This window comes from Crocodylus siamensis, chromosome 12, assembly GCF_052110815.1.
Source record: "Crocodylus siamensis isolate JL-2025a chromosome 12, ASM5211081v1, whole genome shotgun sequence".
NCBI classification, from domain to species: Eukaryota; Metazoa; Chordata; order Crocodylia; family Crocodylidae; genus Crocodylus; species Crocodylus siamensis.
The window spans coordinates 21968101-21982979 of NC_143406.1; the positions used below are offsets into that span (position 1 = coordinate 21968101).

Consider the following 14879-nt stretch of genomic DNA (forward strand, 5'->3'; position numbering starts at 1 on the left):
TGCCCCTGCTATCACACGCCTAGGTGATGGCTTTGTGAGGCTTCTTATCAACAAGGAGATCCGACTCGAGGCAAGCGTCAGCGCGACGCGGTGCTCCCTGTTCCAGCGCGTGGGACATGTCAATGTTGCCCTCGAGATTTGTACGGGAGCTGCACGCCACGCAACAGCGCCTGGTGGGGCAGCGCTTGGGCAGACAAGAGCGGTGCTACGGGGCGGCAGCATCCGGACACAGCACCACTGCTCCGACAAGGCCGGACAGAACGGAACTCGGGCAGCCCCAGCTCACCAACAGGAAACTACACGCGCCGGTTGTAAACAGCGCGAGCCCCGCCCCGCCCCGGCCGCGCTGGCAGCGCCCCGCAGCGCCTCCCCCTCGCGCTCATTGGAGCGCCAGATTTGTTTACCTTATATGGCCAGGTAGTAACACAGCGTGCCTGGGGATTGGCTGTCCCGATAAACCATGCATGTACGTCAGCCCCAACACCAGCCTGCAAACAAAGCGGGGGCCCCTGGGAAATGGAGGCGCGGGCGCCGCCGGGCATGTGTTCCGGCCCGGGCGGGGGCAGCTCGCGCTCCCCCGCCGTCTACCCGTGCCCTGTAGGGGCGAGTTCCGGCCCCGCGCCTGGCGCAGGGGTAGCGGCCCGTCAGCCTGCCCGGCCTGGGCCCTAGCCACAGAGAGGGGAGCTGGTCTCGGGCGGCCTTGCCCTCGCCCCGCGGAGCGCCTCGGCCAGACGCGCCCGGCGGGGGGCCGCGGCGGCACTACAGCTCCCGGCAGCCCCGCTCGGCCCCGCCCCGCCCGGGGGGCAGGGGCGAGGCTCCGGGGCCAGTCCTACAGTAAATATTTGTATGAGCCGGAGCCGGCCGCGATGGCCGGGCTGTGAGCGGCGCGGGGCGGCGCTATGTCCGGCAGCATGGACGAGCTGAAGCACCAGGTCATGATCAACCAGTTCGTGCTGACGGCGGGCTGCGCCGCTGACCAGGCGAAGCAGCTGCTGCAGGCGGCGCACTGGCAGTTCGAGGTGAGCCGCGCGGCGTGTGCGCGGTGCCCGCGCGTGCCGCGGGCGGCGGCTGCGCTCGGCGGCTGGGGGCTCCCGGCAGGCGGCCCCGCTGCCCCGTGCTCGCGCCGCGCGCGGAGCCATGGCTGCCGCGCTGGGCTGCGGGGGGGCAGCAGCCTCCGCCTTCTTTGTCCGCCGCCAGCGGGCGGGGTGCGGGGGCCGGGGCAGGCCCTGGCGCCGGGACAGCGCGGAAGAGGAGGGGCCCTGGGGGCTTGTCGCTACCAGCCCCGAGGCCAGGGCGCGTCTCGAGCGGCGGCCGAGCCTTGCGGAGCGCTGTACCCGGGAGGGGCCGGGTCAGACAGGCCGAGGTGCCTCTGCCCTCGGACGGGCCTGCCCTCAGACGAGCCAGTCCTGGCGATGCTGCTGGTTGTCCTGCCTGGCACCTGTGTCGCGGTGCATTCAGGGGCACCTAGCACTCCCCCACCCCCCTCATGCCAAGGAGCACTTATCTGATGCTGCCACCACTGCCCAGGCCCAGGGATGTGTGGGCTGGCATGGAATTTACTCTTCTGTACTCAGTGTAAGGGAAAAGCCATTCCTACTGGCTCTGGAGACGCTGCTGGAGCATGCTGTGCTGGGATGTGTATCTGCAGTTCTGTGATGTGTGCATGTATGTGTGCCAAAGCATGCGCATGCATGTATACCTGAGATGGACTGTGCATGAAGTGCCTGTGCAGCGTGTGGCTGTGACCGTGTTTTCCCCATGCCATTAAAATGGAACACTTGCTGCGCCCCGACAGTAAGGTTCCCACGCTGGGGGTAGCTGATCGGTAAAGGCCACCCAATTGGGAACACATTTACTTTCAAAGGGAAGCAGAAACCCAGCTTAGTGTAAACACTGGATCGTGCCACTTGAAGATACCCCTGCCTGTGTGGGGTTTTGGGGTGCATTCTTGCAGTTCTGGTGCAACATCTCTTTGCACACTTGTGCTCTGTGATAGTGTCAGTGCAGCAGTAATTGCCTCTGTGTGCTATCCCCTGTACCCTCCAGGCAAAATGACATCCCTGAGTCCCTCCCTATGTGCCTGCCCTCCCTAGGGTTTGATTCTCAAGGAACAGCAGGAAAAGAGATTTTGTCAGTTAAAGCTTCATCAGCTCCAGCTGCTTTTTTCCTTTTACCCAAAGTCAGGATCCTCTGTTACATCTACTGATTGCTGTGGAAGTGACTGATGTCACACACAGGATTGTGATTTCAGGTAGGGAACATGCAGACAGACTTTCTGAATGTATTGCTTCTGCAAGGCTCCCTGGAGGTAAAGAGTGTGCGTGCCTGAAGAGGGAGAGCTAGGGGAATAGTAAACGGGGCTCTTAATACAATTTTCTTCATGCAGCCCCAGCAGCTCTTTGTTTTGGTGATGATTTTGACACTGGTGGCACCGTTGTAATTAGTGTGCCTGTTTGGGATGCAAAAGGAGGTATGAATCGGTGCAGAGAGTAAGAGGTTTATATTGTATGCATCTGCCCCTTGTTGTATGTACAGTGTAGCCCAGGTCTGTCAATGTGCCTCAGTGCAGCTTATGAAAAATATTCCCTGTAATGCAAAACACCCCCCAAATTATCCAGTAGGTCCCGTAACTCATCCTGTACAAGTCCACCTGCTGTGGAGATTTCCAGATGCAAAATCAGAGGTAGCTGCACAATATCAGGTTGTCCACGTGTGGGTGAGTGCAAATCCAAACAGATGAGAACCTCCATCTTCACTGGGATCAAGTGTGTGCCATATTCACGGACTTGCTTATTTGCAGATTCTGTTAAAAAAGATCAATGTACTTAATTTGGGGAATATCAGATGCAAAACCCTAGAGGGTTAGACACGCAGAAAGGGACAGACTAGGACTTGAGGGTGTCATTTTGTCTTCAGGACACACAGGATAGCGTACGCAGGGGCAGTTATTGCTGCATTAACACAAGTACCAAGAGATCAACGTACCTGAATGCTACACATTCCCGTATGTAGCATGGTCTTGATCCTGATTACCATTATAAATCACGAGTAAGCCTACTCGATCATGGGGAAAATCGGCATGAGGAAAAAGTTAGACCCTAGCTTGACATGCAAAGCACTTGAGGCAGGAACATATCTGAAAGTGCTATTTTCACAGTTAATGTTGCAGAAATTTGCCACCATTTGGTGAGTTGCATAAGTGTAAACAGCAGTCTCCTGGCCAAGGGTCTCCAGTGTTGGTTTGGTACTTACATGACTCAGAGGAAGTTCAGCTGTAAACAAAGGCAGTGTTACGAGCAGTTACCATGTTACCATTCACTTTTAGTACAACCCTCAGATAAATCCCTTTGTAAAATGGCTGCTGGACATGCCTCTTTCCCTGAGCTGGAGTGTTTATTATATTGTGGCATTCTGAGGATATTGTTACTCTAGCTTCTGTCACCACGGCCCTTACGCTTACTGGCCCAGATCCTCAGTGAGTGTAATTCAGTAGAGCTGTGCTGATTTATACCCACTGAGCATCTGGTCTGTTGAATGCTCGTGTTGGTTTCCAAAACACTGCTCTTGGAGCAAGGTATTCCTCAGATAGAGTAAGGATAACAGAATTGTGATCTGGTTTTGTTGCATCCCATCTCTTTCTAAATAAAATCACAAGGTGTGCTGGGTATTAATGCTGTTTGATAGCCCCTGAACCCATGAGATTTCAGAAGCTCCAGTGCAGGTAGACAGAAAGCCCATCCCAGACCTCTTTGTTTTGCTGCTCCCATCCCCCTGTATATAGGATGGTTTTCCCTTCCATCCTACTATTTAAACTGATATTTGAGAACTAAATTACCTGAGAGTAGTGAAACTTGAAGTGACTGGATGTCTAGTGACCAGAGCAGAATGGTGTGGATGCTTTTGGTTCTGCATCTTTATTCTTGTTGCGGGGAAGGTGGTATTTCCCTCTATAACCATAACAATGTAATTATACCATTCCTACTGTATGGGTGTGGCTTGAGAAGTGTTACTTTGGGATAGCTATGCTAGCTAGCCCCTGTCTACACAAACCCTTACGTATACAGAGTCTCCCAGAGCTTGGTTCAGATTCCAGATCCATGGGCTTAGAACGAGACCCATGAACACCAAGCCACTTCCATAGCACTTGGGACATGTCTGCTTAGCAACAGAAAGGTGCTGACTGGCTGTCAAACACTACATGGAGTGGGGCACTCTCACATGACTGCGGCAGAGAGTTGCTAATTTGTTCTGGTGGTTTTGTTAGCCTGTTTAGAGGCTGTTGTCCAAGAGTTCTTACTTGTGCTCACCCATAAATGAAAATATACCCATGGCCAGGAAATGGCTGTATCCTGGCTGACATGGTTTCACAATTGTTAGGGGCTGGACTGTGGGCATAGTGGTGTATGTCCATGAAGATACTCCAGACTCCCTTTGGATTAATTCCTTCACACCAACAGAACTGGCAGTAGTACATGACTGTGAAAGGCCTAGAGGCTAATATCAGCTGGGAATATTAGATAGGAAAAACACCTTCCACAGTGTGTTGGTAGTGTAACATGCTGTTGTGATGTAAGAACAGTGCTTGGATCCAGTTGTATTTCATGGTGCTTGGGGTGTCCTGTAGACCATGGGGACAACCCTGTCAGACTTGGCAGTTCCAGAAGTGGTGCTAGGTATCTGATATCTGGGGCCGAGAGGAATGTAACCTAGGAGAGCAGGTGCAAGTTGGATGTGGGAGGGGAAGCAGTTCCAAGGATGTTATTGTTTTAGTGTTAGATGATTGAAGTCTGTAACACATTCAGGCAAGCCTGACAACGGAACCATTGATGCTGTTTCTCAGTCATGGGATCTGGCAGGCTCTGGGAATTGTGTGCTTTGAAGTGAATCTCCAGCAATATCACTAGTACTCTGTTCCCTCCCATTTGATAGGGAACTGGAACATTTTTTTTCTCCCCATGTGTTTGAAGTTTGCTGCAGGGATGTTGTCTTTGTTGCTACAGTTTTGGGGATAAGCTATGTGCCCAAACTAGATTGGGTGTGCCACACACTCTTCTTCTGGAAGGATGTGGCTGAGAAACTGGTCTAAGTGTTACCATGTCCCCAAGTTCCAGTGTGCACCAGGTGGTGTTAATTTTGAGAGTTCAAGAAAGGGCCATAGCTCCACCCAGCCAACAGCAGGGAACTAAGAAAGGTTTCAGAGAGACGTTTAGAGAGAGTCCATGAGACCGATTGTGAAATACAAGGGAAAATTTGCAAGCATGTCCAGGGCTTGAGTCCTGTTTCTCTTGTGTTTGTCTGAACTGGAGTCTCCATTGAATTCAGGAGGATGACACTGCAGTAGGAGCAGAGTGAGAGGATAATTGGATGTGTGCATATGTGAGAACTTTAGGTTCCCAGCTCAGTCCTGACATCGGTTATTGAATTCTGTATTGCTGCCTGCATGCAGAAGCTTGTTGCCCTTTATACCCGCTGTTTCATCCTCTGATCTATTGCTTGCAAATATAGCCAGTAAGCACCTTGTGGGGATGACAGTTATGGACCTATGGGTAACTACTGCCCAAGTGCCATTATTGACTTTTGGGGCCTAGAGCAAATAATTCCAAGGTCCTATTTTAACTAGTTATGACTGGGGGGGTCACACACTGTGCTGCTTGTGCAAGCTGAGCTCACTGCACTTAGCAGGGGTGTGCTGCCTGTTGCCATCCCTCATGTTCCCTGGGTACCACCCTCATTTCAGGATCCCCTGCAACACCCTCAGTCTCTCCTTCATTCCATAATGTCAGGGCCTCTATGGGCCATGTTCTTCCTCTCTCTGCCTCCCCACCCCCCGGTCCATTTTTCCCTTTCTTCCCCCACGCCCATGACTTTGTGGTGCCCCCACCTCTATCACATTTTAAGGTACCTGTGTGATTTCCATTTCCCCCTCCTCTGTAGCAGGCACTTCATTCTCCTGGGGTGAACCCCATTTCTCCAACCTACATTGCCTCTCTCAGGATGAGCAAGTGGGAGATATCGTTTTGTGTGAAGGAGTCCATAGCTAGCATCAGTCTATTTTCACCAACATCAAAAGGGTTTTCTGCCTTGTCACATCGCATCCAGACAGACAAAGAACTGCCATCAGTATAGGACCTCACCATCTCAGCCAGATATTTCTTTTCAGAAAGAAAAGAGCAGTTTTACTCTTTGCCAATTAACATGCAAGTCAACGTGTCAAAGAGAAACCAACCAGCATCAACAATTTCTTCTAAATTAGGAGTATGATACTGCTAAGCCCAGCAGTCATAATGGATGTGCTGGCAAAGTTTCTGTGGTATGGCTATGCTTGTGGGATACAAATTGAAATTTCCATTGTGCAGGTAATTCTTGTTCAGTTCACAGCCCCCTTTTGTACACTGAAGGACCTTCATACTGTTGGAGTTCCAATTACCACTTAGCGTTTGGAGGTGCTGATTTGTTTCTTGCCACTGGCATGATCTAGGTGGTGAACTGTAAAGTTCCAGATACAGTGCAAGTGCAGCTAGGTAAGTTATTTGTATCCATATTGTGAGCTCACTTGGCATGGAGGTCAGAGGTAAAATGGGACATGGTGCTAGAGGTGATGGAACTACTTAGCAGGTATCAAGCAATCTCAGTGTTGTCCCATTGCCAGAGGGCTTGGATTTCCCCTTATCACAGTATTTCTTTCCTGTCTCGGGGAGGTAGTTCAAGCAGTACGTCAGCATTATAAACGAGATGGCTAGGGTGCATAGTGATACCAGAAGGAGTTGATGATGGCTCCATTGCTTGCTTCTTTGATCTGTAGGTAGTTGCAGAGCCACTTGGAGCTGATGGGTCTGCTAACCAGGAGCAAGGAGCAATGTGTGCATCCATCACCCCATCTGGTTTTCATCAAAATCAATAGTCCACTGATGCTTAGACTATATCTTGACGTTTCAACTTGATCAGATTGCAGCATTCCACACAAACAGCCAGCAACCGGCTCCAGCTCTCGACTAATGCCTCATCTTCATCTAGGGCCTGAAGCATCTAAAAGCCTTTAAACCTCTGTTCTCTAGCAGTTGCCTTCCACTCCCAGAGTTGTGTTAGTATCAAAAAGCTGTGCTACATAACGCAACATGACAAGTAGAGCAGGCTGCTAACAGATGCCTGGCTAGCTACAATCCAAGCTCATGTCCTTGCCCAACTTAACCTGACCCAGCCCACTTACAAGCAGAAGTGTCTTCTTCATTTGGTAAACTGCCACCATCCTGTGCTCCTGCAGTTTTCTTCATCCTTACTCTCTAGGCTCATCCCAATAATGCTGTGGTTAGGGAGACCCAGTTCCCCCAGCAGTTAACTTCCAGGCGTGTGCTTTGCTCCTCTTTCATGTGTGAAAAGTGTCCAAATTTCTGAGTTTGGGCTGATTAGTAAATATTAATGCAATTGAAAATAAAGCCCCCAGTGTTCTCCTATTTGCCCATAGGGAAAGTCAGAGAGTGGTATATTCAGATTAGCCTGTCAGTGGACATGACTACACTTGCATTTACTGTGCAGTAAGTGTTTTTTATGCTGGCATCTACACATGCAGGTATTACAGTGCAGTAAAGCTGTCTGTGGACTGACTTGGGACTAAAGTTGGTCCCAAGTCAATCCGCACACACAGGGTTACTGAACAGTAAAGCATCTACCCATGCCTTACTACTCAGTAACTACTCGGGTGTCATGCAGGTAGCAAACTTATGCCCAAGTTGGTATAAGTCATGTAGTTACTGCACAATATGGGTGTGTCCGTGTAGACAGTAATTATACATGTGTAGACACACCCAGTAAGTAGGAATGCTCCCTGACTTCTTCCCCTTCACCTCTAGAGGGCACCAAAGAGGTTTTTGTCCCCATACCTATTTTCCTTCCCGGGGTTGCCAACCCAAAAAAGAGGTTTTTACTGACAACCAAACTTTTTTTTTTATTGACATATGTTTTACATAATGTAGATATAACACTTCTGCCAGGCAGTTAAATAGTAATTATCTAAACTTTTTAGGTGCCCAGCGGGCCTGGGTGGGCTGGATTTTGCTTGCCCCTGGTGTATATGCTAATTAGCTGCAAGCCTGACAAGTTGCCATTGTAGACCCTAAATGCTGCAAACTGGGCACCCTGTGTTCTGTGGCAGTGTCCTTCCCTTCACAGTCTCTCTCAAACTGTTTTATTGAGTTGCTGGTCAACAGCTCCTGGGTCCTGCCCCAGACATGGCAGCCTGTTGGTGGTGGCTGCAGTGAAACCTGGCAGGGAACCCTTTGAAGAGCTGTAAGTTTTGCACCAAAATTCCTTATCTGAGAGCTGGATGCTACTACTGCTGTTTTATTAGTAGTGGCTGAATTGATCACTTCCAGAGTATTTTGGTGATAACAGTGTTCTGATGGAAGTCCATGCACATACAACATACAGTAAAGCACTGCGGGCTGGAATCTATTTTCTGCTTCAACAGTATAAAATACTGTCTTGGCTGGAGTTACTCCTGATATACATCGAGGGAGAGAAGGACCAGACCCTTCCGTCTAAGACTCTCTCATCTGAATCCACTTGGATGATTATCCTCCTTAGTCTTCCACACTCCCATTTTTATCCAACTTACTTAAATGTTCCTTCAGATGTCAGAGGAGGGATAAGGCTGGGCTGGCAATGAGCTCAGCCTTAGCACCTGCACAGACACAGCCATGCATTTGTGCCTTTCATGCACTCTGAGCCTTTCAGGTCCTGCAGTGAAGCTTAGATGGGAGACCTCTTCCGTGTGCTGTGGGCTCTTGCCAACCTGGTGGGAAGGGCTTGTCCCTGTGTGTCTGACCTATGCCAGAGTCCAGCATGGCTTTAGGGATGTTATATGATGGGATGAGCAACACTGTAGTCTTCGCTAACTGATAATTCTAGATTCTGTAACACAGAGGTCAGTAATGTGTCAGAATCAGTGGGACAAAATAACCTAGCTCAGTCTGAGATGGGCTGGCTTATCTGACCTAGCTACTGCCACTGCTTCTCCTTGATGCATGGATGAAGCCCCCTGCCAGTAAAACACTACAGGAACCTCAACTTTGTAGGCTGTATAGAATTACTCTGTGGCCTTGATTTGATCTGTGGGGCTGTAGGTTGCCAACCCCTGCTCTAGCAGTTTCCATGAGAGTTTGCATGCTAACCCTGATTCTCTTGTCCAGTTCTAGCCCTTACTCTAAATGCTCCCTGTCACCCCAGTTGGATTTGATATTCTTCACCTTCTGTGCTAAACAACTGCATGAAATTTCTGTAAGCAGGTACAAACCTGCTGGCCTCTACCTGAGAAGTGGCTGCTTTTCCCAGTGGGTGCAGTAGTAGTACCTGTGTGCATAATAATGGTATCTGTTGGTCTAACATGAAACCAGACAGCAAACACAGTTTGCTCTTCAGAAACTCAGGAGCAACTGCCTATGCACCATGCCTTACCTGTCTGCATACTTCACACAGAGAAGTAGGAGTGAGACAGCTATGGTGAGGCAGTTTGTACTGCCCAAGGAGGCAGTGCTTGGTGTTGGCAGGGTGTGGAGGCCAGTACTTGGAGGTGTCCTTTGTATTGGGGCTCTTATTACACACAGGGGGCTGAAGCTGATGGAGAATCTTGGGTTTTGACACGCTGGTTAGCTTTTCTTCATGATCTTTCTGGAATCCCATGCTCCAGTGAGCAGGGTGTTGGTAGGCAAGAACCAGCTGTGCTGATCCAAGAGCAGAGCAGTGTCCTAAGGCCCCGGTCCTGTAGCCTGTCTTGGTGTGTGAGGCCCAGTGTGTGGGCTGTGGAGGGCTGAGCAAAGCAAATGCCTCCTTCCCAGCCCCAATGATAAATCTCTTCCTTCCTCTTTGCAGACCGCGCTCAGTGCATTTTTCCAAGAAACAAACATCCCTTACAGCCATCACCATCAGATGGTAAGTGCTTCCCCAGCCCTTTGCCTTGCTGAATCAGGGGAAGAGCAGTGGCTGCTGTGCACACCTGAGCTGCTACTGCCAGTGTGCAGAGGACAGACGCTCACAGTAAAGCCACGTGTGGAGAGGGGCTGGGGTGCATGTCCTGCCAAGCAAGCTTCCTGTGGAGAATAGCAGAGGCTGGGCTGTATCCTGAGAGTGTCCTGTGGGGAGATCCCTGCGTCCCAGGCTGTGTATGCAGTCACGTTATCCAGCATGAGCTAGCATTGCTGGTGTGGCTTGCAGTTTGCCCCATACAGCAGCAAGGGCTGGGCGGGGGCTCATCTAGGGAAAAACCAGGAAGAAGAAGCTGTAATTTGAAGCTTGCTAATGTGAAGCAGAGACTGTGTGACACAAGGGAGGGGCATGGTGGGAACAGGCATTGGGAAAGCAGGACTGGGCAGGCAGAGGGGTGGGGACAGTCCACAGCCTTGTGGCCTTCCCAGCAGGAAGTTCTTCAGAGAGCCTGTGTGCAGGGAGGTGGCTGGGGATGGACACAATCCACTGGTGCCACATTCCTGCACATTCAATCAACTGATTTGCTGCAGCTTCTGAACAGAACAGCAGTGTAGTAGTAACCTCTTTCCCAGGACCCTGGATCTGCTCCCATCGATGCCACACGAGTCTCTCGCACAGCTGCCTGGGGAAACTCAAACTCTCTGAGGGCCCCCAGCACAGCCCATTCCACACATGCTAAGGCGGTAGCTCCACAGAGCTGCTGTGTGGTAGGTATGTAGGAGCTCACACTGGTGATGGCAGGCAGCCTACACTGATGGAAGGTGCTGCTGGATCCATTGTGACAGGCCTCCAGGGCACTTGGCCTTGAGAACCTTCTTTGTCATCCAGGGGTGAGGTGTAAGGATACCAGGCAGCTCTGCTCTTTGCACTGGCCACAGCAGTGCCAGACCCAGCTTGCCCTCATGCAGTTCATAGAACTCTGCTATATACCAGTGGCCTCAGTCCTGCTCTGAGGCCAGGGAGCTTGGACTGAGTTCTGCTCAGCATCTGTATGCAGCCAGAGCCAGGGCACTGAGCCCAGCCTGTCTTCTACTCCAGAGTCAAGATCCATCTCCTTGTAGCCATGTGGCCTGGTTGGCTCCTCCTGTAAATGCCCATTCCCTTCCCTTCCCCAAGGCAACAGCCCTTCCCCCATTATGTCTGAGCCCCACAACAGTCCCTGGGCTGCCCATACCTTGCCCCTTAAACTCTCCTGCTAGTGTGGCGTGTAATCTGCTAGGTCAGATGTCTCAGGGATTTGCTGCTTGCTGTGGCCTCATTTGACTGCAGTTCTCTGGGACAAGCAGGGATCTGCAGCATGCAGTGAGTGTTTGGAGTAAAGCACCCAGCAAGGCCTGATGTATTCTGGCAGCTGAGGGTGTGGGGATAGGCTTGTTGCTCTCCACTCCAGCTGGATACAGAGCTTTGCAGTACTGAATGCTTTTGAACCCTTGAAGAATCGGACCTCCAGTGCAGCACAGGGCAGGCTGTATGCAGTCTGCCTGACTGACTCAAGGTTACTGCCCTGGGTCAGGCCTTCAAAATTGGTGCAAGGGGAGCCCTGGCTTTTGGAGCCCAAGCCATCCTAGATCACATTTCTTCCCTGGGGAGCTACCAAGCAAGGGTGATGGGCAGTAGTAGCTGAGCATATGCCAGGGACTATGGTGTCTGTGTTGTGGTGCACAGGGCTGTATCAGAGCACTAGTAGTTTTTCCAGCACTGACTTTGAGTTCCCCTTTCCCCTCCTGTGAACATGGTATTCCACACTCATGTTCCTTGTGATCACTATCTCACGTCTGAAGGCTCTGATGCTGGGGAGGTGGCAAAGCAAGGCTGGCTCCCAGGGGCACCATTTGCAGCTCCTGTTGGGGACCTTTGAGTGCTTGGAGGAGGATTAGTCCTCAGGAGCCTTAAATAATCACTGTGCTGGAAGCAGCCCTGTTCCAGGATGTAACAGAACTCCAGCCACCTGGCACACCTCACCTGCCACCCTCTGATAAGGGTCAGAATGGTGGGTTTTGTAGTCACAGTATTGAGGTGTTCAGTTAGCATAGGCCCTGCTGCCACTAGGCAGTGCTGCACCACAGGGAGCAGGGTGGGGGTCCAGTAGGAGCAATAGCATAATTGGGTGGGCAAGTGTGGAACATACCCTGGGCACCAAATTAGGAGGGGTGCCAGAATTGCCTCTCACCCCTGCAGAAACCATGGAGCAACAGTGCTGCTAGGCTATGAACTCCAAAGCAGTCCCCAGCTGTCATTGCTCACGCCAGCTGCTCCTAAAGCAGAGCCTGTGGGAGCAGCTCTGTCGGGACTGTTTTGGGAGTCCCTGTATGGCAGTGCTTCCATGTCGTGGACTTTCCCCAGCCCCTCTCAGAACTGCTCCCCCAGCTTCTGAAACTAAGTGTCCCTCTGGCTCTCCTACATGACTTGTCCCAGGTGCCAACTCAGCTTCTTATGCCACTGAATAGGAGGTGTAGTTGGTTACTATCCTCAGCTCCCCAGTGCAGTAGAAGTGGGTGCTATACTGCACAAGGTGCAGTAGTGGTTCAGCAAGTGGCTCTCAGTTGAGGAGGGCCTTGGGAAATGGAGAGGGAGTAGTGTAGAGGGTTCCTTCTGCAGCAGCAGTAGAGGCACAGGAGGACTAAGGGGCATCTGCAAAGCTGCTTGTGCTTGTGCTTGTGCTTGTGCTTGTGCTTGTGCTTGTGCTTGTGCTTGTGCTTGTGCTTGTGCTTGTGCTTGTGCTTGTGCGGGAGAGGCCAGGACTGAAACAGCTTAGGGGCTGCAAAGCAAAACTGAGGAGCTTTGTCAGCATCCCTCCTGCCTTCCTGCTCCCTGGCTTGTACCTGCTCCCCCCAGCCCTGCCCACCTTAGCCTGGCTACAGTTGTGGTAGGAGGCCACCCAAAAGAAACTGTGGTTCTTCAGGGTTCTGTTGTAATGGCTCAGCTGTTGGTGTTCCTCCCTTCCTAGCACAAGAGACTGAGGGAAAGAGATGGAATACACTGTGGACATACTCTGCCTGGAGCTGGCGGCTTGCCGCTCTCTAGCCTGGGGTGGGAGAGGCTGTGCCCCTGACTACCATCTGCCTCTGTGTTTCCCTACAGATGTGTACTCCTGCCAACACGCCAGCCACTCCCCCGAACTTCCCAGATGCCCTCACCATGTTCTCCCGCCTTAAGGCCTCTGAAAGCTTCAACAGCAGCAGCCCTGTGGCATCAATGGCGACTTCTCCTCCACCCCCACCCCCGCCACTCCCCCAGCATGGAGGCTTCAACTCTGCCTGGCCTGCAGCCTCACCTCCCGGCCAGCAGTCTCAGCAGACCATGTGGACTCCAGCCCTGCCCTCGCAGCCTTCAGGCTGGCCTGCCGCAGTCTCCCAACAGGCCACTTCAGAACAGAAGGCCAATGTGACCATGGAGGCTGAGAGATGAGGCTGTGGAGAAGTAAGAGCACAGTGAGGGGAAGGCCCCCCATGATCCCTGTGTTCATTTTTTTTTTGTCCCTTCCCAAGGAGCAGTGGAATTTGGCTGCCTTGGAGACTGGCAACTGTAGACAAACAGACACAAGCAAATAGCCACCTTGCATGGGTTTGGTTTGAAGTAGGTTTTACTTGTCCTAGAACTGAATGGAGCTCCCCAGGGACACACGGAATCTGCAGCACATGTGGGAGCTGTCAGTGGCCTCTGCGTCCAGGAACTTGATTTTACAGGAGTCTCTCAACATGGGGATGTCCTTCCCCGCATGTTTGGGATGCTGGAGTTTTGCATGCAAGTGACAATTACTGAAGAAGGGGTCCCTTTTTGCTGATCCAGCCACCCCTTCCTAGAACTGACTAGGGTCCCACTGCCAAGCAGAATGGGATTGAGAGTCATGTGCATCTCCCCTCCTTCCTGCTCCCCTCAGGGCCCTACCCACCCTGCTGAGTAGGGCAGGGAGAGAAAAGAAGATGCCCAGTGATTTTTTTGTTTGTTTGTTTTGTTTTTTTGTTTAAATCAAAAGAAAAAGTCCCATTTTTCTTCAGCTGTAGGGCTTGAACCCTCACCCTCCCTGACACAAACTGAGCGCAGAATGAGTGGGAAAGGGAATGCAGGCTCCTTTGAAGATATTTAGCATCTTTTTTTTTTAATTAATACAACTCTCTGCTTTCTACAAAAAGGGTGCATCCCTTCCCTGAGCCCCTGGGCTCAGATTCCTCCAGGCATGTGTAAATGGGGCTGTTTGGATGTAGGCAGGCAGTAAGCTGGCCTGGTCTGGCTGATGCCACGTTTCCTCAGGCCCCCTGGGGCAGGGGCTGGGCAGAAGGGCCATTTGCATGATGTGGTGTAAGCCCCACAGAGGCTGGAATTGTTTTTAAACCCTCTGTTCTTTTCTCCTTGTGGATGAGAGTCCTGCCAGGCACACTGGCAGTGCGGGGCCTGGGTGCTTCGCAGCAGCCACCTGCAATACACATTCTTCTGCTTTGACCCTAGTGTCTTTGCTTTTGTTCACAGTAGTTGGGGGAGGCAGAAAGCTGTTTCTGGGACCAGGGATCCTAGGTGGCTCTGTCCCCAAGGCTGCTGTGAGCTGCTGCCAGTGGATTGGGCAACACCTCTCGCCTTCCAGACTAAGCCAAGCTGACACAAAGCCAGAACTCTGGGAGAGAAGAGACCCTGCCTAACAGTGCAGCAGCAGGATATTTTCCTTACCCATTCCAGTGTAACCCCAGGGTCAGTGTGCACCCCAGCCTGAGTCCATTGTCTGAGTGAGAGGGGGGCACAAAGCATCACGGTCCCACAGGAAGTTGGGTGTGCTGTATTCCTTACAGTGGTACAGCAAAAGAATGTCCCCACTCCAAGATGGAAATCCAGTGGGGCTGGGGCCAGGGCAAGAGACTTAGTCTGTTTCCGTAAAGCAGCTCTGCAGTTTAGCCTGAGGCACACTTACC

At 51.6% G+C, this 14879-nt stretch overlaps 1 protein-coding gene across 2 annotated transcripts; it reads left to right on the forward strand.

Annotated features, from left to right (window-relative positions):
• Positions 1 to 495: 495 nt before the first annotated feature.
• On the forward strand, positions 496 to 14418 carry UBALD1 (UBA like domain containing 1). Of its 2 annotated transcripts, XM_090023825.1 has the most exons (3): positions 501 to 1019; positions 9865 to 9924; positions 13060 to 14418. In XM_090023825.1, the coding sequence occupies exons 1-3, from the start codon at positions 900 to 902 to the stop codon at positions 13384 to 13386; spliced, it is 507 nt and encodes a 168-aa protein (XP_089879951.1). In that variant the 5' UTR covers positions 501 to 899; the 3' UTR covers positions 13387 to 14418. The 2 variants fall into 2 exon arrangements, with proteins under 2 accessions (XP_089879952.1, XP_089879951.1); XM_090023826.1 differs by lacking the exon at positions 9865 to 9924 and having other exon boundaries at positions 496 to 1019.
• Positions 14419 to 14879: the final 461 nt, after the last annotated feature.